The sequence below is a fragment of the Lithobates pipiens genome, unplaced genomic scaffold (genome assembly GCF_037356315.1).
Source record: "Lithobates pipiens isolate NorthernLeopardFrog02 unplaced genomic scaffold, aLitPip1_a1.2 Scaffold_16, whole genome shotgun sequence".
NCBI classification, from domain to species: Eukaryota; Metazoa; Chordata; class Amphibia; order Anura; family Ranidae; genus Lithobates; species Lithobates pipiens.
In genome coordinates this window covers 112,479,487-112,506,064 of record NW_027507748.1, presented here as the reverse complement: position 1 = coordinate 112,506,064, position 26,578 = coordinate 112,479,487, and the positions used below count along the sequence as shown (strand labels likewise).

General features: G+C 46.7%; 1 protein-coding gene across 2 annotated transcripts in view; it reads right to left on the bottom strand.

Annotated features, from left to right (window-relative positions):
• The window catches only part of LOC143981986 (uncharacterized), a 100,191-nt gene extending 75,979 nt beyond the window's left edge, over positions 1–24,212 (bottom strand). Inside the window, exons 1-2 of one of the 2 annotated variants that reach the window (XM_077480278.1) lie at positions 24,074–24,212; positions 20,414–20,552 (exon numbers count right to left, since the gene is read on the bottom strand). In XM_077480278.1, the coding sequence (XP_077336404.1) occupies positions 20,414–20,552; positions 24,074–24,139 (205 nt within the window). In that variant the 5' untranslated portion in view covers positions 24,140–24,212. The remainder of the gene's footprint in view (positions 1–20,413; positions 20,553–24,073) is intronic. The other variant, XM_077480280.1, reaches the window with a different exon arrangement.
• Between the last annotated feature and the right edge of the window lie 2,366 nt (positions 24,213–26,578).

Below are 26,578 nucleotides of genomic sequence, written 5' to 3'. Positions count from 1 at the left end.
CGTCCACGGCAGAGTCCCAGAGGGAGGGGGGTCACTTACCGGGACGGGTCTCAGGCCACCTCCAGGTCCACGCGATCGGTGGTGGTTCCAGTGGTTCCCCCTGGCGATGTTCCGGTCGGGGGGGCTGCTCGCCGGGGGAGAGTGGGGTCCTCGGGCGCCGGCCTTGTCCCTGAAGCGGCCGGCGGCCTGCCACGTGGGTGCGCCATCTTGGCTTCCGGGGGGGGCCCAGCAGTGAATGCAGAGCGGCAGTCGGGTGGCCACGCCTCCGGGCATGTTTCTGTGCCTGGGAGGGAGGGCCTGCGGAGGAGCAGCGCGCGCTCGAATGGTGCGGCGCACGCTGATGACGTCAGCGGACGTGACGTCGGCGCGACCGGAAGTGAGGTCGAGGTAAACAAAGAACATGGCGGCCGCCATGCTCCGAACGGGCGGAACGATCGGGAACGGCCTGGGCCGTCTGGAACACAGGCGCGGAGGCCCCCGAGGGGCCAGGCGCTTTCCGAAGACAGCAGCATGGAGGAGGGGGAGCTGCCTGATGAAGAATGGGCATCGCCGGCGGCAGTGGGGACAGCGGCTGGAGGGCCTTCCAGGCGGCAGCAGCCCGGTAAGTCATCGGGGTCTTTGGGGGGGTTGTTCGCTGGGGTTAGTGGGGGGGACGGGGGGAGGGGGGTCCCAGCGGGGATAGCGGGGGGGGGGCAGTGAGTTGTTGTCAGTGCTCAAAGAGGTGCTGAGCCGCCTGGGGGGCGGCTCGGGGCCGGCGCCCGCCCCGATTAACCCGTGGGTGGGGCCGCCTCCAGCGGCTCCGGTGGAGGGGGGGACGGCTGTTCCCGCCGGGCAGGGGTTGGCGGGGGGTGGGGTGGCGGCGGAGACGCAGACGGAGAAGGAGGCGAGGAAGGACGGCGAGGGAACAAGTAGTGCGGCGGTGGAAAAGGACAAAGATACTGAGAGGATTCGCCTGGCGGATGCGGCGAGGAGCGAAGTTTATGTGTGCTTCGAGGGACCGTTAGGAGCGCATTTGAAGAAGGAGGTGAGGGAGAGGATTTGGAAAGACGAGTATGTGGAAATCTTCTCGTTGTTGCCGTTGGAAAAGTTTAATTTAGACAGGGTCAAGCCGGATGAAAGCAAAAAGGAAGAGGAGGAGAAGAGGAGATATAGGCTTATTCCACGCACGTTTGCGAACTGGCTGCAAGCATTTGCGATCTTAGCTAGCGTGATTGGGGAGAAGGCGCCGGAGAATTGTTCGGCGTTGTTCTGTTACCTGGAGGCCATTAGTGAGGCACACAGGGTTTACGGGGGCTTGGCCTGGCTACGTTATGACGAGCAGTTTCGTCAACGGAAAGCGGTGCGCCCAGCTATTAGATGGGACCACAAGGACATCAGCCTGTGGATGAAGTTGATGACTTCGTCCAGGGCCCCTGGACAGTTTTTTCCAGGGGGGGCCGGCGTCGCCGCCTCAGCAGGATCGCTGGCCCCAAAAAAGAAAGGGGTTTGCTGGCAATTCAATGAGGGGACGTGCAAGTTTGGTAACACCTGTCGTTACAAGCATGAGTGTTCGGGATGCAGTGGAGGGCACCCCTTCGCGCGTTGTTTCCGGCAAGGAAAAGGTCGTCCCGGGGACTTCGCTGGAAAAAGGGATGACGCCGGTGAGGCTGGAAAGGATGCTGCCTTTCCTAAGTAGGTATCCTGATCGGGTGGCGGCGGGGTTGTTGGAGGCTGGTTTTAGGGATGGGTTTCGGATTCCGAGTGCGTTGAGGGAGGTTCCCCCGCTGGCAAAAAATTTAAAGTCGGCTTTAGTGCATGAACAAGTGGTGTCAGCTAAACTAGCGAAGGAGGTGGCGCTGGGCCGGATGGCCGGCCCATTTCTTACCCCTCCGATGGCGGATCTGGTGGTCTCGCCTTTGGGGGTGGTTCCGAAAAAGGAACCGGGGCAATTCAGGATGATTCATCACCTGTCTTACCCCAGGGGCGGATCGGTAAATGATGGTATTGACCCGCAAGCTTGTGCGGTTACTTATACGTCATTTGATGCGGCAATTGCGTGGGTGCGAAAGTATGGCAGGGGGGCTCTCTTGGCAAAAACGGATGTGGAGGCGGCGTTTCGTTTGTTGCCGGTGCACCCAGGGAGTATGCGCTTTTTGGGTTGTTGCTGGCAGGGATCTTATTTTGTTGATCGCTGCTTGCCTATGGGATGTTCTATCTCGTGTGCCCTTTTTGAGCTGTTCAGTTCGTTTTTTGAATGGGCTGTGCGGGAGACGGCGGGGGTCAACTCGGTCATCCATTACCTGGATGACTTCCTGTGTGTAGGGCCCCCAGGATCCCGCGGCTGCGGGATACTGCTAGGGACATTGCAGCACCTGGCCGACCGGTTTGGGGTTCCCTTGGCGAGGGAAAAGACGGAGGGTCCCAAGTCGGAGATAGTGTTTTTGGGTATCACGATTGATTCCATGGCCATGGAATGTAGGTTGCCTGAGGAGAAGGTGGTGGTGCTGAGGCAGGAGGTGGGCGCAGCGCGAGGGAGGCAGAAACTCAGGTTGAGGGAATTACAATCTCTCCTGGGAAAATTGAATTTTGCTTGCAGGATCATGCCTATGGGGCGGATTTTTTGCAGGAGGCTGGCGGCGGCCACAGCAGGTGTGAAGGCGCCCAATCACTTCGTGCGGTTGTCCAGAGAGTTGCGGGACGATCTGGGGGTGTGGGGGGTGTTTCTGGTTGAGTTTAATGGGAGAGCAATAGTGCAGGAGGGCCCGGTCAGCAACGCTGATTTGGAGTTGTTTACTGACGCGGCGGGTTCGGCGGGTTATGGTGCTTATTGCCAAGGGCGATGGAGTGCTGAACCATGGCCGGAATCTTGGAAGGAGGCGGGGTTCTTAAAAAACCTGGTCTTACTGGAGCTTTTTCCCATAGTTCTGGCTGTGGAATTGTGGGGGGACAGGCTTCGGGATAAAAAAGTGCGATTCAACTGTGACAACATGGGGGTGGTGGTGGCAATAAATAATGTTTCGGCTTCCTCGCCTCCGGTGGTCAGGTTGTTAAGGAGGTTGGTGCTCAGCTGTTTACGGCTTAATGCATTTGTTTATGCGGTGCATATCCCTGGGATTGAGAATAAGTTGGCGGATGCTTTGTCTCGTTTTCAGTGGGAGGACTTTCGCAGACTGGCGCCGGACGCAAACAGACGGGGGGAGCCGTGCCCTCCAGAGATGTGGGGGATTGCGTTGACATCATCGGAGGACTGATTCAGCAGTCGTTGAGTGAAGGTACTCGAGCGGCTTATCAGGCAGTGTGGAGGGAATGGTCGAACTGGTTGGGTGAGGTTGGGGGGTCGGAGAGCCCTACAGAGCTGCTGATGTGGGTGTTAGGGTTTATCTGTTATAATTATGTGTCCGGGGTATCTGGGTCGGCTGTCAGCAAAAAAAAAATGTCGGCTTTGGCCTTTTTGTTTCAATGTAAGGGGTTGGTGGATGTGACTAAGGATTTTCTAGTTAGAAAGGCGTTGAGGGGTTTTAGAAAAGGGGCGGCGAAAAGGGATTCTCGGCGCCCGATTTCGTTTGAGGTTTTGGGCATTTTGTTGCGCCACATCGGGAAAGTGTGTTCCTTGGTTTTTGAACAAAAACTTTTCCGAGCTGCTTTCCTGGTGGCTTTCTTTGGGGCGTTTCGGATAGGGGAATTGGTGTCACCTTCCAAAACCGCTGCGGGGGGTTTGGGGAGAGGGGACGTTCACTGGGCCCCTTCTTCGGTGGTAATTTTGGTCAGGAAGTCCAAAACGGATCAGTTGGGTAGAGGGCTACGGGTGGAGTTGTTTCGGGGGGCGGACCCTAGTTTTTGTCCAGTGGAGGCTTTAAGGGTTTATTTAGAGGTTCGCCCAGAGCGGGACGGGGTTTTATTTATGCATGCCGATGGTTCGTGCCTTTCGCGGTTCCAATTTACGGCAGTGTTGAGGAAGTGTTTGGAGAGCGGGGGTTTGTATCCAGGGGATTATGCGGCTCATTCCTTCAGGATAGGTGCAGCCACGGAGGCAGCTAGATGGGGCTTGCCAGAGGACGTTATTAAGCGAATTGGGCGATGGGAGTCTCGGAGATATATGCTCTATGTGCGGCCACACCTTTTGTAAAAGGGGTGGGAGTCTGGTTCTTTGGGACGGTCGTATGTATGTTGTTGTTGTTTTGGGTTGTTTGGGTTAATTGTTGGCCATGTCATTTCAGAGCCGGGATGTCTCATTTGGATTTTGGGACATTCTTTTGTGTTTTGGGGGGCTAGACGGGCGGATGTTCGGCCGGATGGCAGACAACTCAGACTGTCACGGGAGGAAGGCCGAGTTCGGTGGATTGGCATTCCAGGGATGATGTGGCACAAAGTGGTTCCGGAGGTCCATCGTTATGCGGGCCTGGATCGGGCACCGGACGTCCTGGTCCTACATGTGGGAGGTAATGACTTGGTCGTTAGGCCGATGCGCAACATTATCAAGGACGTACGATGGGATTTCATCAGGCTTCGCACTGCCTTCCCGGACATGATTATTGTGTGGTCCGATATTGTGGCCCGCATGTCTTGGAGGGGGGCCCGGTCTTGGGAAAAAATTGATAAGACACGGATAAAGGTGAACAGAGAGGTGGGGAGGTTTGTGGCCCGTAATGGTGGTATTGTGGTGAGGCATTGGTAGTTGGAAGTGGAAACTTGGAGGTATCTGCGGGGGGATGGTGTCCACCTTAACCCGGTTGGGATTGACCTGTGGGCTTTGGGTCTGGAGGATGGTATTGGCAGGGCTTTGCAGGTGTGGCGGCAGGCACAAGGGTGAGGTGTCACTCTTGTGCTGCTGTGGCGGTAGGGTCCTTGACGGCTGATATACAAATTATACTGTTTCAAGATGAGGTTTTGAAATGTTAGGACCCATCATATGTATGGAGTCCTCCCGGGTGGTCTGGCGGCTGGCCAGACTGACGGGCTAATAAGTTGGGGGTCTGTGGTCAATTGGTAAGTCCCCGAGGCAAGTTGGCGGCTGGGGACGAATGCCATAAAAAAGTTGGGATTACAGGCTCAAGAAAAATGGGGTCGTCAGGGATCAACAACTGTTGATCTGATGAGCTGGTTTTTTGTTACAAGAAAATAGATGGAAAATAAAAAATGGTTACAGAAGTTTTTAAATAAAAGTTTATTTTGGTTTTTTGTTAAAATAAAGGCCTAAAAGGCCATTTACATCCAGCAGGTGTCTGTGTCATTATTTTTAGAATAAGGTATAAAAGGGGAGGTGTACATGTATGGATTGGCGTAGTAAGGTATCTGGCTACCTTGTCAAGACATGTACGTAGCTGTAGGGCAACGTAAGCGTAGGACATACATGACAGGGTGCAAGGCTTACGCAGGGGAATGGTACGAGGGGTTAAGAAAGTTGCAAGGCTTACCTGATTGGAGGATGGTGTAAGAGGGGGTGGAGTAGAGTTGATGGGAAGGCACGTGAGTTTAGGAAGGTCAGCAGTCTGGAGCAGCAGGTCAGGAGGAACGTTCCCGCCCGCCCGCCCTTAATATAAGGAGGGTGTGGGGACTATGTGTTCAGGAGGAGTGCAGGTGGCGGTAGGGTCCTTGACGGCTGATATACAAATTATACTGTTTCAAGATGAGGTTTTGAAATGTTAGGACCCATCATATGTATGGAGTCCTCCCGGGTGGTCTGGCGGCTGGCCAGACTGACGGGCTAATAAGTTGGGGGTCTGTGGTCAATTGGTAAGTCCCCGAGGCAAGTTGGCGGCTGGGGACGAATGCCATAAAAAAGTTGGGATTACAGGCTCAAGAAAAATGGGGTCGTCAGGGATCAACAACTGTTGATCTGATGAGCTGGTTTTTTGTTACAAGAAAATAGATGGAAAATAAAAAATGGTTACAGAAGTTTTTAAATAAAAGTTTATTTTGGTTTTTTGTTAAAATAAAGGCCTAAAAGGCCATTTACATCCAGCAGGTGTCTGTGTCATTATTTTTAGAATAAGGTATAAAAGGGGAGGTGTACATGTATGGATTGGCGTAGTAAGGTATCTGGCTACCTTGTCATGAACCGGATGTAGGTGTGAAATGAATCCTATGAATTGGTTATGTGATAATCCGACCCAAACGATCGTAGAGTAGATGACAATGAATCCGATATGAATTGTTGAGTTATACCCATAAGGCTGAAAAGACGGGTGCGGATTAATGCGTTGCTGGTTTGAGGGATTTGAGTTGGTAAGCGATGAATATGTGGAATGAAATAAATGAAAATGTTTGCCGTGATATAGACAAGAATTGGTATGTTTATGATTAATGATGAGTTGGAACTGCGGAGCACAGAACGAAATGAGGTCAAGACACCTGGGGCATGCCTAGATGAATCAGTGCATGGAGGGTGCTACTGGACTTGACTGACCTGTAAACACAAAGGCAAAACCAGTTGAGGATTCCATACCTGTCATAGACAACTGGCCAAATGGTGACTCCTAATGGGAGTGGCGAGCTTTGAAATGAAACGAAATGACATAAAATAAAATGAAATGAGACAAACACAATGAAATGTTTTTTTTTTTTTTTTTTTTTTAGATATATATTTTTTTTCTTTTTCTATTTTTATTATTCCTTCCTTCCCCCCCCCCCCCTTTTTTTTTTTTTTTTAAATGAAATGAGACGAACAAACATAAACGAAATGTTGCCTTTGATGAGAACCTGCCATGGCAGAAGCGTAGCTCGGTCGTGTCACAGGCGCCACTGACAGCGAGCCGGACTCTGGAGCATGTACTGAAATGAGGCAATTAGTGAAATGAGGCCAAATGAGCATGGCCCCCTGTCCAGAACCCGAATTTGTAAAACAACTGGGTTTGAACCGAGGTGCAGGAGGTGACAGTGAGATGAGTGAAATGAGTGAATCCGCCATGACAGAGGCCCGAATCGCCATGCCGTAACTTTGCGACTGAGCACGAAACGGTGAACCCTGTCTCTGGAGCATGTACTGAAATGAGGCGAAGCAGCTGGGCACACCGGAACGAATCGGTGCACATAACTGCGACAGGTTTCGAATCGGAGCGTAATAAGTGACATACCATGACAGAGACCGGAATCAACGAGTGGCCCACCGATTCGGTAAAGAATCCGTCTCTGGAGCATGTATAGAAATGAGGCCAAACAACTGGGCGTACCGAGGCGAATCGGTGCATCGATATAATGCGACTGGATTCGTAACGGGGCGTGATAGGTGACCAGAAATGATATGCCATGACAAAGACAAGAATCGAAAAACTGTGGCTGAACCTGCGAATGATTCTGTCACTGGAGCATGTATTGAAATGAGGCCGACAACTGGGGCACACCGGAGCTAATCGGTGCATCGGAGATGCGACTAGATTCGAATCGGAGTGCGACTCGTGACTGAAATGAAATGAAATGATTGAAATGATCGAAATGATTGAAATGATCGAAACGATTGAAATGATTGAAACTCTCCGGTTAGTTAGAATTTAGGACGACTGTTTGGGAATTTTCAAAATGATCCGAACGATTCGGACGTAGGGACCCGTGATTTGGTCGGTATGCGGAAGGTTTGAAAAATGAAATGCTCGATGTGGTGTCATGAACGAGTGACCACGACTTCTTTCGAGAAGAATGAAATGAAATGCAATGATTAAAATGATTAAAATGAGCCGGTTAATTAGAATTTAGAACATCTGATTGGGAATTTCGAAATGAACCGGACGATTCGGACGTTCCAGTAGAGACCAGTGATTTGGTCGGTATAGCGGGTTTGTGAAATGCTCGATGTGGTGTCACGAACGGATGACCACGACTTCTTTCGAGAAGCAAGGAGCACAAATGTTTAGAGGTAACGGATTGTCACGTACCTTTAAGCAGAGCCCGGAGTGCAGGGAGTGGCCTCTCGTAGACCTCTGACTCGAGAGACCCTGGTAGTGATGACAGGGGCTCAGGAGCACAGAGGGGCACAAGTACCTGACTGGATAGCAGGTGGTAGAGGCAGCAGACCGTTGAAGGAGGAGGTGTATTGTTCTCCGGTGTCAGAATGCAGGCAAAGGTGAGGTAAGGTTCAGCAGACAGCAGAAGGATTCCTGTAGTCCAGCAACGGCATACAAGTGATTGCAGGAAATGACAAACATCGGAGGGGTATTGTAGTCCAACAACGGATGCAGATGCAATGGAGTAAGCGGAAGTGGAAGAGTCCAGTAGTCTGTAGCCAGAGGTAGAAGGCTACAAACGCAGAGGGAGTACAGCCAAATATTGCGGAGGACTGGGAGGTGTCCTGTAGTACAACAGCAAGCAACTTACAGTTGACGGATGGTGTAACAGTCCAGGTCAGGCACAGGCAGGCAGATCAGGTACAGAAACGGAATCCAGAAGAGTAGTCGGGTACAAAGCCAAAGTCGGAGGGCAGGCAGCAAACAGCAGAGTCGGGAACAAGCCGGGTTCGATACGGATCGGGATACAGGTACAGGTTCAGATGCGGATTACCAGGAAGCACAGGAACGCTGTTGATCAGGCAGCAAGGCAGTGAAGCATGGCTCCAGTTTAAATAGCGCTATTGGCGCCAATTTGCGTCAAACGGCGGTAACGCTCCTGAAACTGGGCAAAAGATCTTCTGCGACTTTCGCCGCTCGGACGTCCGTGAGGAGGGTCTTCCTGACATTGCCCCCCCCCCCAATGGGCAGCCTCCGGATGCCCAACTGGGACATCTTACCTGGGTGAGATATTTTAAATGCCAGAACCAACCTCTTGGCGTGGATGCCAGTCTCTGGTTCCCAGGAGTTCTCTTCTGGACCATACCCCTTCCACTTCACCAGATACTGGACCTGGTTGCGTCTCTTTCTGCAATCCAAAATTGCTTCTACTTCAAACTCTTCTTCACCATTAATAAGCACAGGTTCAGGAGGGCCCACGTTCCGATCAGTGAAGGGATCCTGGATTGAAGGTCTTAAGAGGGACACATGAAACACTGGGTGAATACGCAGCGATTCTGGTAATTTCAGTTCATAAGCCACATTATTAATTTTCCTGGTGATTGGGAAAGGACCCACAAATTTTGGGCCCAGTTTTCTAGATGGGCATGTTCATTTTAGATTCAGAGTAGATAACCAAACCAAATCTCCGGGTTTTAGATCGAGCTCCCCTTTCCTCTTTCTGTCAAAAACTGCTTTGTTGCGCTCTTGGGTTCTTGCCATCGTTTCTTGAAGCAACTTGTTATTGGTGCAGAAAAAGTTCAAAGTTTCTTGAGCTGCTGGAACCGTGCATTCTGGGATATTGGCTGATAGGAACTGAGGGTGAAAACCATAGTTCGCAAAGAAGGGAGATTGATTAGTTGCAGAATGAACAGAGTTATTGTAGGCAAACTCGGCAAGTGGTAAAAGGGATACCCAATCGTCTTGCGAAAAAGAAGAATAACAACGCAAATATTGCTCAAGGGTCTGGTTTGTTCGTTCGGTCTGGCCGTTGGTCTGGGGATGATAGGCAGAAGAGAACGAAAGATCAATCTTCAAGGACTTACATAAAGCTCTCCAAAATTTTGATGTAAATTGTACCCCACGATCGGAAACAATGTTCGCAGGTATAGCGTGGAGTCTTACAATCTCCTTAATGAAGATCCTTGCGGTCTCAGGGGCAGAAGGTGTACCCTTCATGGGCAGAAAGTGAGCCATCTTGGACAATCTGTCGACCACCACAAGGATAGTGGTAAAGCCTTCTGACGGTGGTAGTTCTACAATAAAGTCTATGGAAATCATTTTCCAAGGTCTTTCCGGGATGGGGAGTGGCTTCAGCAACCCCCAGGCTTTGGCCTTGCTACTCTTGTTCTGGGTACAGGTAATGCAAGATTCTACATAAAGTTTACAGTCTCTTAGCAGCTGAGGCCACCAGAAGGTGCGTTGGAGAAGTTCAGCGGTCCTGTGTACCCCAAAATGACCGGCCAGTTTGTGGTCGTGGCAAGACTTAAGAACAGCAACCCGTAGTTGTTGGGGCACGTAGATCTTATTTTCATGCCATAACAAGTCATTGCTAGAGAGTAAGGTGGTGTTTGAGGGATGTGAAGCTGAAGATGAAGCCTGCTTAAGTTGGGATAGAAGATCTTCCTGGAGCATAAGGAAATTTCCGGGCGCAAGGATGGTGTCTGTGGGTTGAAGAACTTCGGGTTCGCTGAACATCCGGGATAGCGCGTCGGGTTTGGTGTTTTTCGATCCGGGCCTATAGGTAAGGTGGAAGGAAAATCTTGTAAAGAAAAGTGCCCATCTGGCCTGACGCGGCTTCAGCCTCTTAGCAGTCTTCAAATACTCTAAGTTCTTGTGGTCAGTGTATACCAGAATGGGATGGGCTGCTCCCTCCAGGAGATAGCGCCATTCCTCAAGTGCAGCTTTGATAGCGAGTAGCTCCCTGTCCCCGACATCATAATTCCTTTCTGCTTCAGACAACTTACATGAGAAGAACGCCACTGGATGCAATAAAGCCTTGGGGCCCTGTCTCTGAGAAAGGACTGCTCCCACTGCAACTTCGGATGCATCCACCTCAAGGATATAGGGTAGCGCAGAATTAGGATGCTTCAGGACAGATGCTGACACAAATTGTTCTTTAAGGGAAGAAAATGCGGCCTGTGCCTCCGGAGTCCACTGGAACTTGATACCTTGTCTCGTTAATCTGGTGATTGGAGCGATGATTGTAGAAAATCCCTTGATGAATTTTCGATAAAAATTCGCAAACCCCACAAAGCGTTGAATTCCTCTCTTATCAGTAGGGGCTGGCCAGTCCAGGATGGCCGAAACTTTTTGCGGGTCCATCTTGATTCCATCCACCGAAATAATCAGCCCCAAAAACTGAATGCTGCGACGTTCAAACTCGCACTTCTCAGGTTTTGCATACAAGCCGTGTTGGCGAAGCCGAGTGAGAACCTTCTTAACGTGTTCCCTGTGAGCTGGCAGAGAGGGGGAGAAAATTTAGATGTCGTCCAGGTATACTATAACAAACAGGTCGAGAAAATCTCTAAAGATATCATTCACAAAATGCTGGAAAGTCGCAGGAGCGTTGCATAGCCCAAAGGGCATTACGAGATATTCAAAATGTCCGAAGCGGGTGCGGAAGGCAGTCTTCCATTCGTCCCCGCTTCGGATACGGACCAAATTATAAGCTCCGCGAAGATCCAGTTTTGTGAAGATACTAGCTGATCCAAGGCGCTGGAATAATTCGGGTACCAAAGGCAATGGGTACCGGTTCTTGACTGTAACTTTATTTAAGTCCCGGTAGTCAACACAAGGGCGGAGAGAATGGTCCTTCTTTTCCACAAAAAAAATTCCTGCCCCAGCTGGGGATGTAGAAGGACGTATGAACCCCTTTTTCAAATTGTCATCAATGTAAGTCCTGAGAGTCTCCAATTCCACTTCTGTTAAGGGAAATATTCTCCCGAAAGGGATTTCGGCTCCGGGAAGGATCTCAATTGGGCAATCGTAGGGTCTATGAGGGGGAAGTGTTTCTGCCCCCTTCTTGCTGAACACGTCCAAGAAGTTATGGTAGGCCTCAGGAACGTGCTGGCGAGTCTCAACATCGGTCTCCATACACATTAAATGGGGTGAGACCTTAATTGATTCTTGGAAGCAGTGTTGACGACAATAGGGAGAGAAAAAGTAAATGTTTCCGGTGGACCAGTCTATTTGCGGGTTGTGTGCCCGGAGCCAGGGCATACCCAGTATGATAGGGAAAAGGGGAGATTCAATAATGTCCAGGCAGAGTTGTTCCTGATGGTTACCGGAAATAGTAGCAGTCAAAGGACATGTCTCCTGTGTCACCGGTCCTGATTTGATAGCTGACCCATCGGCAAGGTGTACAGACAACCCCTTCGCCCTGGGCCGCAAGGGCACTTGGAATTTTTGGGCAAACGATAAGTCCATAAATCCACTGCACGCTCCAGAATCAACTATTGCGGGGACTTGAATGTTCCCTCCGGGTAGCTGAAGAGAGACGGGAACAGCCAGGTGAGTAGCATTACTAGGCACAGCAGGTAAAACAGGAGAAAATACAGAAGAATGCTTACGGAATTTGGCAGGACAGGATCTCACGTAATGTCCGGGTTCCCCACAGTAAAGACACAGATTGTTGAGCTGCCGGCGTTGTCGTTCCTCGGTGGTGAGCGTTGGTCTAAGTAAGCCCAGTTGCATGGGTTCAGGCGTGTCAGCAGCAGGATGTGCAGGGGGATTTGGTACACGGGGTAACATCCAGACTGGTCGGGGCGGCCCGGCAGTGCGTTCTGCTCTCCGTTCTCTCAAGCGTCTGTCTATCTGGATGGAGAGGTTGATAAGGGCTTCAAGAGTTGCTGGAACACCCACCCGGGCCAATTCATCCTTTAGAGGTTCAGAGAGTCCCATGCGAAACTGGTATCGCATCGTTCCAGGTAGTATCGGAACTCCAGCGCCGAAATTCAGACGCATAGTCCTCTGCCGCTCTGCAGCCTTGCTGAAGGGAGTATAAGGCTGCTTCCGCAGTGGCCGCCTGTTGAGGATCCTCATATAGCAAACCCATTGCTTGGAAAAAGGTATTCAGGTTGTTAAGGCATGTATCCTTTTGTTCCAAAAGATGGTGGGCCCATGCCTGGGGCTCACCCAGTAGGAGGGCGATGACAAAACCCACCTTAGTGGACTCAAGAGAGAAAGTTCTGGGTTGAAGTGCAAAAAATAGTTCACAGGCATTGCGAAAAGCTCTATACTTGCTGCGATTTCCCGAAAACCTCTCCGGAGTTGGGACCTTGGGTTCAGGGGGCATCATAACTACTGAGGGCGCAGAAGAAGTTCCTGGCACGGTAGGGCCTGTGGTAGATAAGACCTGGACACGCTCTTCCAAACGAGAATAGCCTTCTTGTAGAGATTTAACAGCCTGGGTAAGTCCAGCAAGATGACGGCATAAATCATCCATGGCCGAATCTCCCTGCGGGGGCTCAGACATGGCTGCCTGATACTGTCACGTACCTTTAAGCAGAGCCCGGAGTGCAGGGAGTGGCCTCTCGTAGACCTCTGACTCGAGAGACCCTGGTAGTGATGACAGGGGCTCAGGAGCACAGAGGGGCACAAGTGCCTGACTGGATAGCAGGTGGTAGAGGCAGCAGACCGCTGAAGGAGGAGGTGTATTGTAGTCCGGTGTCAGAATGCAGGCAAAGGTGAGGTAAGGTTCAGCAGACAGCAGAAGGATTCCTGTAGTCCAGCAACGGCATACAAGTGATTGCAGGAAATGACAAACAACGGAGGGGTATTGTAGTCCAACAACGGATGCAGATGCAATGGAGTAAGCGGAAGTGGAAGAGTCCAGTAGTCTGTAGCCAGAGGTAGAAGGCTACAAACGCAGAGGGAGTACAGCCAAATATTGCGGAGGACTGGGAGGTGTCCTGTAGTACAACAGCAAGCAACTTACAGTTGACGGATGGTGTAACAGTCCAGGTCAGGCACAGGCGGGCAGATCAGGTACAGAAACGGAATCCAGAAGAGTAGTCGGGTACAAAGCCAAAGTCGGAGGGCAGGCAGCAAACAGCAGAGTCGGGAACAAGCCGGGTTCGATACGGATCGGGATACAGGTACAGGTTCAGGTTCAGATACGGATTACCAGGAAGCACAGGAACGCTGTTGATCAGGCAGCAAGGCAGTGAAGCATGGCTCCAGTTTAAATAGCGCTATTGGCGCCAATTTGCGTCAAACGGCCGCGCGCGCACCCGCGGTAACGCTCCTGAAACTGGGCAAAAGATCTTCTGCAAATTTCGCCGCTCGGACGTCCGTGAGGAGGGTCTTCCTGACACGGATGCGTGAACGATATCGGAAAAATACGAAGTTGATATTTCAGTGAGTGGTTCGTGAGTTCAACAGATCACAGTTTAGTGACATGAAATAACATGAAATGAGAAATGGGAGCCGAAGCCCTACCCGTGACCGCCGAACCAGATGCGTTGCACGACACCGGCAAGTTTTCGAGTTGTTGCGCCTCAGACAATACACGAACGCTCACGACGGCAAAACCGACTGTAACACGAGGATGAAGACAGGACTTCAATGAACATGGAACTCACGAACACTGCACTCATTCTATCGAACGGTCTCGAATAGTCGGCCCTAGATCTGTGGCGTAGCTACTATTGCACACAGGAACCGACAAGGAACACAGCAGAATGGGCTGATTAAATACCCCTCCGGGTTCCTCCCATAAATTCCGGCCATCGTACTGGCTGATAAGGAACACAGCTGAACGGGCTGATCAATTACTCCTCCGGGCTCCTCCCATAAATACAGGCCACCATACTGGCCTTTCAACATATATATATATATATATATATATATATATATATATATACATCTATCTATCTAGATATATATCGCTAGATATAAATATATCTATATCTATCTATCTATCTATCTAGATATATATCGCTAGATATAAATATATCTATATCTATCTATCTATCTATCTATATATATATCTATCTATCTATCTATCTATCTATCTATATCTATATATATATATATATATATATATATATATATATATATATATATATATATATCTATATATATATATATATATATATATATATATATATATATATATACCAATATATATATAAAATATATGTTTATTGTATCAGTATCAATAGTCATGAAACAATACAAGTCCAAACTATCTGAACGAGATCAAATAACACAGGAAATCATTTACGTGAAATTGTCAATGATGTCGGGGTAAAGTGATGTGAGTCATGACACACGTTATAGCTATATACACCATCATGTCATATAAAAATGTGAAACAATGAATGAGGAACAGTAAGCAAAAACGGTGCAGATCCAGTTCCCCACTAGTGCACCTGACTGTAGGTAATGTCTGTAGGTGAGTATTTGTTAAGAACTCATGATGGAAGGCCGCTATGTTTGTAGCAAAAAAGAAAAAGAAAAAGAAAAAAAAAACAGGTAAAAAGACATTAACAGAAAAGTTGGGGGGGAGAGGAGTCTGGGGAGAGTTGACATAGTAGAACCTGGGTCAAACTAGTTCAGCAGCAGAAGGGTAGCAACTGAGGCGAGTTTGAAAAGTCCATCCAAGATTACCATAGCTCCAAAAATTTGGAGTAACTCTCATTGGCAGTGGCCAGTGCCTCTTTCATCCTCATTATGTTATTTATTTCATCACAGCTTTAACACCTTTTCAAAATAGTTTACCTTTTTTTTTTTTTTAATACCTTTAACCAATTAACCCCCGGAAGGATTTACCCTCTTAATGACCAGGCCTTTTTTGCGATAAGGCACTGCATCGCTTCAACTTACAATTGCTTAGACATGCAACGTTGTACCCAAACAAAATTGATGTCTTTTTTTTCCCACAAATAGAGCTTTCTTTTGGTGGTATTTGATCACCTCTGCATTTTTTTTTTTTACGCTATAAACAAAAAAAGACCGCCAATTTTTAAAAAATATATATATTTTTTACTTTTTGCTATAATAAATATCCCCCAAAAAAAAGTTTAGGCCAATGTGTATTTTTCTACATATTTTTGGTATATTTAAAAAATGTATATTGATTGGTTTGTGCAAAAGCTATAGTGTCTACAAAAAAGGAAAAGATTTATGGCATTTGTATTTATTTATTTATTTTTTACTAGTAACGGCGGTGATAAGCGATTTTTAGTGTGACTTCAACATTGTGGCGGACAGATCAGACACTTTTGACACTTTTTTGGGACCAGTGATATTTATATAGCAATCAGTGCTATAAAAATGCACTGATTATATACAAATGTCACTGACAGGGAAGGGGTTAACACTAGGGGGCGATCAAGGGGTTTAGTGTGTCCTAGGGAGGTGTTTCTAACTGTGGGAGGAGGAGACTGACAGGGAGTACAGAGAGATTGTTGTTCCTAATCACTAGGAATCACTGATCACACTGCACTTCCCTGACAGAACAGGGATCTGCCTTGTGTGGCGAACTACGCAATGTCCGGCCCTCCTCCCCCCCGCTGCCTTCTGGGAGACACACAGGTCCTAGAAGACAGCAGGGACCAGTCAGAAGGCGCAGCATGACTCGTGCATGCACAGTAGGATACAGGCTGTGAAGCTGTAAGTGGTAAAAAAAAAAGCACTTGTGGGTTTACCTAATCTTTTTTTTTTTTTGTGACCTAGGGGGGCCCCAAGGGATTCCTTTCATTTTCTGGGATCTCCTCTCACTTCCTATTGGTTATGGGACAGGAAGTGAAGGTAAATTAGCTCCAATGGGAAACAGATGTAAAAAAAAACCCTGACGTGCTTTTTTACTCTATCCAAAATGTAAAAAAAAGTTTTGCTTATAGTTCTACTATAAACATGGCGTATTAGTCAAATTTAGTGCTGCTAGGTGGTAGACAATCCAGCTAATTTATAGTCTATTTGTGCATATGGGTTTCCCCTAAATTCAGTTGTGCAGCTGTGGTTAATCCTTCTGTCATTAGGTGTCACTGGTACCTCTGCTATTAGTATGAGAAATTACAGTAAACCTGACTAATGAATAATTATGCTTCCCTGAGCCAACCAGTAGGAGTATTATGGCCACTGGTGCATTCTTGGGGAAGGGTATAAATATCTGGAGAGGGCAATGTGATCGCTATCTTCCACCCAGGCTCTGGCCTGGGGTGAGTATACATAGAGCAGCTATGCAATTACTGATGAAGCCTGAGGCCTATATATGTGCTTGAGACCTAGAGTTGGGACCTAGCCTAAGAGTCAAGGAGTAACTCCAGATGTCACAAGGGACTGGAAGAAGCTCGAGAGTGGAGCTTGAACCTCACTGGAGTATGTACTGGTGGCTGATCTTCATCTCGGAGGACTGTGAGTGCTTTATGCTATTTTGTGGAGTCTGCACGTCTACTAGATCATGGGTGTCCTGTGCCCTATCCCTTTCTCCCTGGAGTTTTTGGTGTGAGCAATAAATTCCCTTCTGTTTTTATCTAAAAGTGACTGGTGCCCATCGGTTCACCTGTCCTACCATGCCTACAAGACTTACCCCTGAGGTGAAATGTCAGCCCGTATGCAAATATTCTCCTGTGCTCATGGTACTAACTGAAAAGGTTCAATTGGTATACCACTTATTCATGTCAACTGTCTTGCTGCCTGCTCAGGATATCAGATATCCTCAAACTTGGAACTAACGAAATAGAGAGAGAGAGAGAGAGAGAGAGAGAGAGGCGCACCGACCTAGTGCATTACCACAATAAAATTTACCAGCAGTGTTCAGGTATTTTCACCTTCCTTGTAATTCCCATTGGTTCGTATATGTGCAAATCAGAGGAAGTCTTCCCTTTGCCTGCATTGTACAACGTACCCACATATACATGGGATTACTCTCTAAGCATAGGAAGTCTATGGTAACAGCCCTGACCATAACAGGGCGGAGAACCACCTCACTACCGGAAATGACGTGCCAGCTCCCGGCGGAAGTGGCGATGAAATGCACATCCGCCGACACTTCCCCGCATACACTCTCGGCGTGCAGTCCACAGACACTTGGTGTCTGTCTTGAGACTGTACTGCTGGCATTCCTTTTATTCCACCTTGAATGACATATTGCAGGAGACGACCACAATCTCCATGTGTCACTATTCACAAAAGGGAAAATACATATATCCATGGATCGCCATGGGTATGTTCTTTCTGCTGGCTTACTTTAGTTATCGTTATGAGTATCAGATCGAGGTGCTATAACATGTACATGTCTCCATCACTAATTATCATGCATCCTGTGCAAGTATGGGTAATCATGGGCTATGTATATTTGTGTGTACATGTGTACTTTTGAACCGGTTTACAATTTGGAGTTTTTGTTATCTGTTTATTTATTATTATAATATGAATAGAGTTTCAACTCCACCCTTCCTAATCCCACCCCTCTTTCAATTGATGGGTGGGGGTCTTTGTTGGCTGGGTGTGTTTATATATGTGTCAGTAACTGTGATGCCAGTGGATCATCCACTACTACATATATGTTTTGGCTCTGATAAAGCGGGTCCGCTCTCGAAACGTGTCAGTCATTTGAATATCTCCTGGTCATCTGGAAAGACCGATGGATGTTATTAGATGTTTATGCAGTGGAGGACATTTACTATCATTTGCATTTTTTACTAATCTCATTTGTGAGTATATATTGCTCTTTTTAATATTTTAATACATTTTATTGTGGTAATGCACTAGGTTGGTGCGCCTCTCTCTCTCTATTTCATGAAATGTCAGCCCATCTGGTCTCTGGGGGGGTCCCATCATGCCTCCGGGAGTCAGGGGGGTGCTACACAAAAAAAATACAAGAGAAAGGGGAAAGGTATGGGGTTACAGTCAATGAAAATGTGTAAGGGAAGCTGTATGGAAGTGAGCAGGTTGGCAACATAAAAATGGATATAAAAAGTCTATACAACCCTGCTAAAATGTCAGATTTCTGTTATGTAAAAAAAATTAGACAAAGATAAATCATTTCATTACTTTTTTCACCTTTAATTTGATCTATAAACTGTACAACTCAATTGAAAAACAAACCAAAATCTTTTAGACGGGGGGGGGGGGGGGGGGAGTAAAAATAAAAAAATAAAATAATGTGGTTGTATAAGTTTGCACACTCTCTTACAACTGGGGATATAGCTGTGTTCAGAATTAAGCAATCACATTCAAACTCATGTTATATAGGAGTCAATACACAGTGCCTCTGATTAACTACAAATAAAGTTCAGCTGTTCTAGTAGGTCTTTCCTGACATTTTCTTAGTCCCATCATATACCAAAAAAAATGGTCAGCAGAGAGCTTCCAAAGCATCAGAGGGATCTCATTGTTAAAAGATATCATTCAGGAGAAGGGTACAAAATAATTTCCAAGCCATTAGATATACCATGGAACAGAGTAAAGACAGTCATCATCAAGTTGAGTAAATATGGCACAGCAGTGACATTACCAAGACACCCCTTCAAAATTCATGAAAGGACAAGAAGAAAACTAGTCAGGGAGGTTGCCAAGAGGCCTACAGCAAAATTAAAACATCTGCATTAATATCTGACAAGTACTGGCTGTGTGGTACATGTGACAAAAATGTCCCATATTCTTCATATGTCTGGGCTATGGGGTAGAGTAACAAGAGAGAAGCCTTTTCTTGCGAAGCCTGGCGAAATTTTGCAAAAACACATCTGAAGTCTCTCAAAAGCATGTGGGAAAATGCGTTGTGGTCTGATGAAACCAAGGTTGAACATTTTGGCCATAATTCCAAAAGATAAGTTTGATGCAAAAAACAACACTGCACAACACCAAAAGAACACCATAGCCACCGTGAAGCATGGTGGTGGCAGCATCATGTTTTGGGGCTGTTTTTCTTCAGCTGAAACAGGGACTTTAGTCAAGGTAGAGGGAATTATGAACAGTTCCAAATACAAGTCAATATTGGCACAAAACCTTCAGGCTTCTCCTAGTAAGCTGAATATGAAGAGGAACTTAATCTTTCAGCATGACAACGACCCAAAGCATACATCCAAATCAACAAAGGAATGGATTCACCACTAGAATATTAAAGTTTTGGAATGGACCAGCCAGAGCCCAAATCTGAATCCAAATGGAACTCTGTGGGTTGGCCTGAGGAGGGCTGTGCACAGGAGATGGCCTCGCAATATGAGAGATTTGGAGTGTTTTTGCAAAGAAGAGTGGGCAAATATTGGCAAGTCAAGATGTGCCATGCTGATAGACTCATACCCAAAAAGACTAAGTGCTGTAATAAAATAAAAAGGTGCTTCAACAAAGTATAAGTTTAAGGGTGTGCACACTTATGCAACCATCTTATTTAATTTTTTTATTTTTACTTCCCTACAACTAAAATATTTCAGTATGTTGTTCAACTGAGTTGTACAGTTTATAGGTCCCATCAAACATGGAAACATTTCTTAAATGATTTATCTTTGTCTCGTTTTTTTTCATCACAGAAACCTGACATTTAAAAAAGGGGTGTGTAGACTTTTTATATCCACTGAGACTGCCATTAGTCAAGGCAGCTGGTAGATCCAGACTTCTGAAGTCGGGATGACGTGGCGCTGCCTGGACTGATCTTGGTGACATCAGTGGAGAGTGGTCTTCAGACCATTCTCTGCTGAAAACTGGTCACAGGAGTCCAAAACAAATTGCACTCCAGTGACCCATAGGAGAAGCCCAGCCAAACGAGCTCAAGCTGGACTTCTCCTTTAATGTCATTTACTGCACTTAGCAATAGAAATTGTCAGTTGTGCCATTATATAAAATGTTTATTCATATAACAAGGCTTTTATTTTCCTTTGCAGTCTGGCACTAATTATCTGCCCCCCATTTTATAAGCACATTTATTCCACTGTGCACACTAATTGAGAGCTTTCTGTGAATTGATAAATGTGATTACAGAGAATCCCATAGCATCTCCTAATTTACAGTACCTGAATGTAGAGCTTTGGCTGCTTTTTCCAGGACAAAAACCTTTTCAGATTCTGACAGGTCATTGAAGAACTTAATATTATTCTCATTCATCTGCTGCTGTACAGCATCATATAATTTGCTAGTGAACTCCTTCCACTCCTGTGCCACCAGAAAGAATGCATTAATTAAAGCTGAACTCCGACAGTTATACAGTAAACACTGGTTAAATATACATGTGAACTATCTCATCTGACACCAGACTTGCAATTCTGTCTAGACACTACCAGGATTCATACATCTCTGCCAGACAAGACAGCCAAGAGGGTATCGCCACTTTCTATGGCAGGGGTAGGCAACCTGGGGCCCTACTACAAGTCCCATCATGCCTCTGAGAGAAATTTTAACTGACAGCCTCGCAATGCCTCATGGGAAATGTAGTTCCACAACAGCTGGAGGCCCTTGGGTTGCTTACCCCTGCTCTACAGGATGGGGTCACCTACTCATCTAAATCATGCTGATTGGACAATGAAGGAACAATAACATATATAAAAACATCTCTGGTCTTTTTTTTTGTCTGCTCATATGCATACATGGAAGCCTGTCCTGAATCTAGTGTTGCCACTCCATCTCCCAGTATGCTGTACAGGAGGTGCCAATGGGCACATATCAAGACTTTCTGTTCCACTGACAACTGTAAAGTTTTAGCCCCTGTACACACGGTCAGAGATTTTGCCAACCAAATCCGTCGGATTTAGTCCGACGGATTGTGTCCTAAACTGTTGCATACACACGGTCGGGCCAAGTTGGCGAAAAATCCGATCTTTCAGAACGTGATGACGTAATTTCGTTACGATGGGACTACATTCAGGCTAGTAGCCAATAGCTTTGATGTAGGAATTTGATCTGAGCATGCGTGGCACTTGGTCCGATCAAAATGCTATACACATGATCGGATTAGGTCCGACCGGCCCAGTTGGTCGGGAAATATTTCCAACATGTTGGAAAATTGGCTCGGACGGAGATTCGGACGGAATCAGTCCAATGCATACCACACACAGTCGGATTATCTGACGACACGGTCCGATAAGATGCATTCTGACAGATTCTCCGACCGTGTGTACAGGGGCTTAGATTTCCTATCATCTTCTCTCCTGGTGACAACAATTACCAGAACAAGACAGCAGACGATAAAGAGGCATATTTACCAAGTATTGAGAAACTGCAGGAGGGAAGGTGCCTTCAGAGAATCTTTGATCCCTGGTAAACACCAGTGCCATTTTTTCATGTGATTTGACAGCTATGACCGCCAATGGAACCATTTAAATCTCCGCAACTCATGTCACAGCGTCTTTGAAAAAGGTTACTGCACTATTTCTGTGCAATTTAATATGAAATCGCACTGATCGGCGGCTTTGAAATTGTGCAAAAATAGCGCAATTTCAATGCTACACTGGTGGGAACTGGGGCAAATATCCTGAAAGAAAGCTCCCGCTCTGCAAATGCCTTGTATACAGTGTTGCTTCCTTTTCGATTTAGGCGTACAAGGTGTGTCTACAAAGTTTGGTAAATAGTCCGATATCTCAGCAGTAATATGGGCCCACGCACATAGCTATCCGGAGACATGTTGAGAAGCACCACCTAACATGGACTACACGTGACTGTGATGCCGCGTACACACGACCGGACTTTCCAGCAGAAAAGGTCCGTTGGATATTCCAATCGTGTGTGGGCTTCATAGGACTTTTTTCTTCAAAAATTCAGACAGACCTAGAGATAGAACATGTTACAATCTGTCCGACGGAATTAATTTCTATCGGAAAAACCGTTTGTCTGTATGCTGGTCCGACGGAGCAAATATGACGTAAGGGCAGCTATTGGCTACTGGATATTGAACTTCCTTTTCTAGTCCCATCGTACGTCATCACGTTCAAAATGAACGGACTTTGGTCCGTTCGCTTGTGGGCAAGTCAGTTCGGAACGAAATCTGTCTTAACTCCATCGGAAGTCCGTCGGACCTTTGGTGCAAGTGTATGGGATGGAAGCCATGAGCAAAAAATGTGTTTATGGCTGGTTCAATTGCTTTCAGGACAGGAAGGAAATTACTGAGGATGAACCAAGTTTGGGTCGACCGTCTGCAAGCAGAACCCCAGACATGATCGAGCGAGTGCGACAAATGCTGGCACGAGATTGGCGACTGACTCTATGATTGATGATTTAACATGATTTTGCCACAATTTGCATTTTTAAATCTGCTCAAACCCCCCCCCCCCCAAAAAGAGCCTAAAAAAACAAAATGCAAATCACGGTAAATAAAAATACAGAAAATGTGTAAAGTACAGCTGAAAGCACTGCAAAAATTCTCAAAAGCAACATGTATAGATGTGAATCGAGCCTAAAGCCCCATACACACTATCAGTTTTTCTGCTGATTTTTGTCTCCAAGATTTACCAAAACCATGTAGTGCAAGGTTGCATACAAATTGAAACTCCTAATGTTTGACCTCATATTATATTATATTATATGGTTTTGGTAAATCTGAAGGAGAAACTGATAGTGTGTATGGGGCTTTAAATCGGCCATCAAGAAAAAAAACAATCCTCTTCCATGTTCATAAAGTACAGTTTGCACATACCTCCCAACATTTTGAGATGGGAATGAGGGACACCTACTAGCAAACATATGTAGGCATAGGACACGCCCCCGCCACACCCCCTTAAAGGATAATTAACCAAAAAAAGGTTAATTAAATCCACAAGGGCTTTTTTTTTACCACTACTATTCCTTTATATTGGCGTTTAAAATTTACAAATGCAGCAACTTATATACAACTATATAGATCAAACCAAAATGAGGGAGGGGGGGGGGGGGGGAGAGGGACAGAAGGACATTGCTCCAAATCAGGGACAGTCTCTTGAAATCAGGGACAGTTGGGAGCTATGGATTTGCATGCTTTACACATGTGCTTTCCACTTTGCCTGCTTAGGGAGTCTGAAGCCAGTGAGCCATATTCATTAAAATGAAAGGGGAAAAAAATTCACAGGGGGTGGAGGGAAACCTGTTTCATGACTGTACTCGGTCATGTGACAAGGCTCACCTATCAGATATGCAGAGAACACACACTGTAGGGCAAAACAGGCTTCACATCTCACTATGCATTTTATAAATGAAACATACAGTAAAATACAGGTGCAGGGTGGAGTGATCACAGCGATGTGTGGAGAGCGGTGTTCATTCGCTATTTAATGGGGCACAGCAGGTTGCCTCGTGCGTCATGCAGCCATGATTAAATTGCCTGTTTTTTTTAAAGATATTTATATCAGTATACTGGCAAAATCGCCCTTGATGTTAACCCCTTCCCTGCCAGTGTCATTAGTACAGTGACAGTGCATTTGTTTAGCACTAATCACTATATTGATGTCACTGGTCCCCAAAAAGTGTTGCTAGGATCACAGCTCAGCCCCCGACCCCCACACCAACGATTAAAAAATGGAAATTCATTCAGCCTATTTGCCTATATGTACCAGAGACATGCATTCTGTACTAGTTACTGTATATTATGGGGGATAAAAGATTGGAGGATGAATGGGATTTAAGGATCTCAAAGCCTTTCTCTTTGGGCAGTGTCACCTGATTAGGACAGATGTAGAAATGTGTTTTTTGTTCTACCTGAAATGATTTACCTGCAGGTTCTGAATCTGTAACCTGGTTTTCTCCAGCCATGGGAGACTTGCTGAGCGTCCTGCCATGTCTGTCCCTGCTTTGTGTATTCATAAGACGGAAGCCTCAGTTGCTACAACAATCTATGCAAATACGCACCGAGCAGAGTGTAACACAGGAGAGTGCTGCATGATTATTAAACTGGAAGGACGCACAGCAGGTTAACCCTTTACACACCAAACGACAAGGAAGGGGGAAGGCAGTGTTTAACCACTTCAGCTCCGGAAGGTTTTACCCCCTTTATAACCAGGCCATTTTTTTGTGATACGGCACTGGATTACTTTAACCGATAATTGCGTGATCGTGCGAAGCTGTACCCAAATAAAATGTATGTCTTTTTTCCCCCCCACAAATAGAGATTTATTTTGGTGGTACTGGATCACCTCTGTGGTTTTTATTTTATGCGCTATAAAAATAAGACTGACAATTTTGAAAAAAAAATATTATATTTTACTTTCTGCTTTAAAACATATCCAATAATTTTTTTTTTAAATTAATTTCTTCATAAATTTAGGTCAATGTGTATTCTGCTACATATTTTTGGTAAAAAAAATTCCAATAAGTGTATATTGATTGGTTAAGCAAATGTTATAGCCTCTACAAACTATGAGATAGATTTATGGAATTTAAATTTTTAATTTTTTTTTTTTTACTAGTAATGGCGGCGATCGGCGGTTTTTAGAGGGTCTGCACCATTGCTGCGGACAAATCTGACACTGAGTAACACTTTTTGGGGACCAGTGACACCAATACTACGATCAGTGCTAAACAAATGCACTGTCATTATACTAATGACACTGGCAGGAAAGGGGTTAACATCAGGGGCGTTAGCACACAGCACACACTGTGGGAAGACAGAGATCTGTGTTCCTGCTTAGCAGAAACACAGGATCTCTGTCCTCCCTTCTCACAGAACGGCGATCTGCCTTGTTTACACAGGCATATAAGAAAAAAAGAAAGGATAAGGCCTTCCAAAGGTGTCGCAGTAACTGTGGGGTTCCCCCGCTGACAGCTGAATGTAAATGAATCAATTGCCAGTAATAAAAAACTGAGAAAAAAAACAGCATGGGAGTCCCCCTATCCATACCAGGTGCTTATCCACACCAGACCCTTATCAGAGCATGCAGCCTGGTAGGCCAGGTAAGAAAGGGGGGGGAAACAAGGGAGTGCCCCCCTCCTGAACTATAGCAGACCACATACCCTCAATATGGGGGGTGCTTTTGGGTAGGGCCCCCCCCACAGCATCTTATCCCCATATTGATGAAGACAAGGGCCTCTTCCCCACTACCTTGGCCTGGTAGTTGTGGGGGTGCAGGGGGTGACTTATTGGAATCTGGAAGCCCCATTTAACAAGGGAATCCCCAGATCCTGCCAACCATGTGAATAAGTAGGGCTACATTGTACCCCTACTCATTCATCAAAAAAAGTGTAAAAAAGGAAGCCCCATTTAACAATGGGACCCCCAGATCCTGCCTCCCCATGTGAATAAGTAGGGGTACATGGTACATTGTACCCCTACTCATTCACCAAAAAAGTGTCAAAAAGTAAATAAAAATGCCGGTCGCCGACTGCGTACTGTAGCTGCGCAGAATCATGTATATATACGTGGTTTCGTAGAGCACCGATCAGTCACCAGGTCCAGGTCAATGATTTTTGGCCTGGACCTGCTGATTAGTTCTACCGAATCACAGATCAGCCTGTGATGAGATCTTCACTCCTGGAGACCTTTGTGGTTCCAGCGAGAGAGAAGAGACCAGTCACAGTGAGTAAAATCAGCACACTTACCCCGTAAAAACACGGTCAGGCACATTTTAACCCCCTGATTGCCCCCCAATTAACCCTTTCACAGCCCTGCCACCAGTATCATTAGTACAGTGTACAGATATTTTTTATTGAGCACTAAGGCCTCATGCACACTGGACCTTAAAGAGGAAGTAAACCCTGATGAGTTTACTTCCTCTTTCATTCCCTGCAAAGGCAAAGCATAATGGACTACTATGCATCGCATAGTAGTCCATTATGTGTCACTTACCTGACACAGGAGCCAGCGAAGTCGCCGCTGTCCCCTGTAGTCCGCCGCATCCATCTTCTTGGTGGGGTCTCGCAGCTCCGCCGCTGTCATTCGGCGAAGCCGCGATGACGTCACTCCCACGCATGCGCACGGGAGCCGACACGCGCGGCAGCTCCGTCGTTGAGAATGCCCCACTCAGTGCGCCATAGACAGCAGTGCCTGTTTTCGGGCAAATATCTCCTAAACCATATAAGTTTAGGAGATATTTCTTGGACCTACAGGTAAGCCTTAATCTAGGCTTACCTGTAGGTCAAAGTGGTTTGTAAGGGTTTACAACCACTTTAAGTAGCTTTGCAGTGAGTTTTTTAATGGCCGCAGGGTGCCCCCCTTCCCCAAAGCACCCATCCCCCATGTTGAGGGCATGCCGCCTGGTACGGTTCGGGGGGGAGGGGGCGCT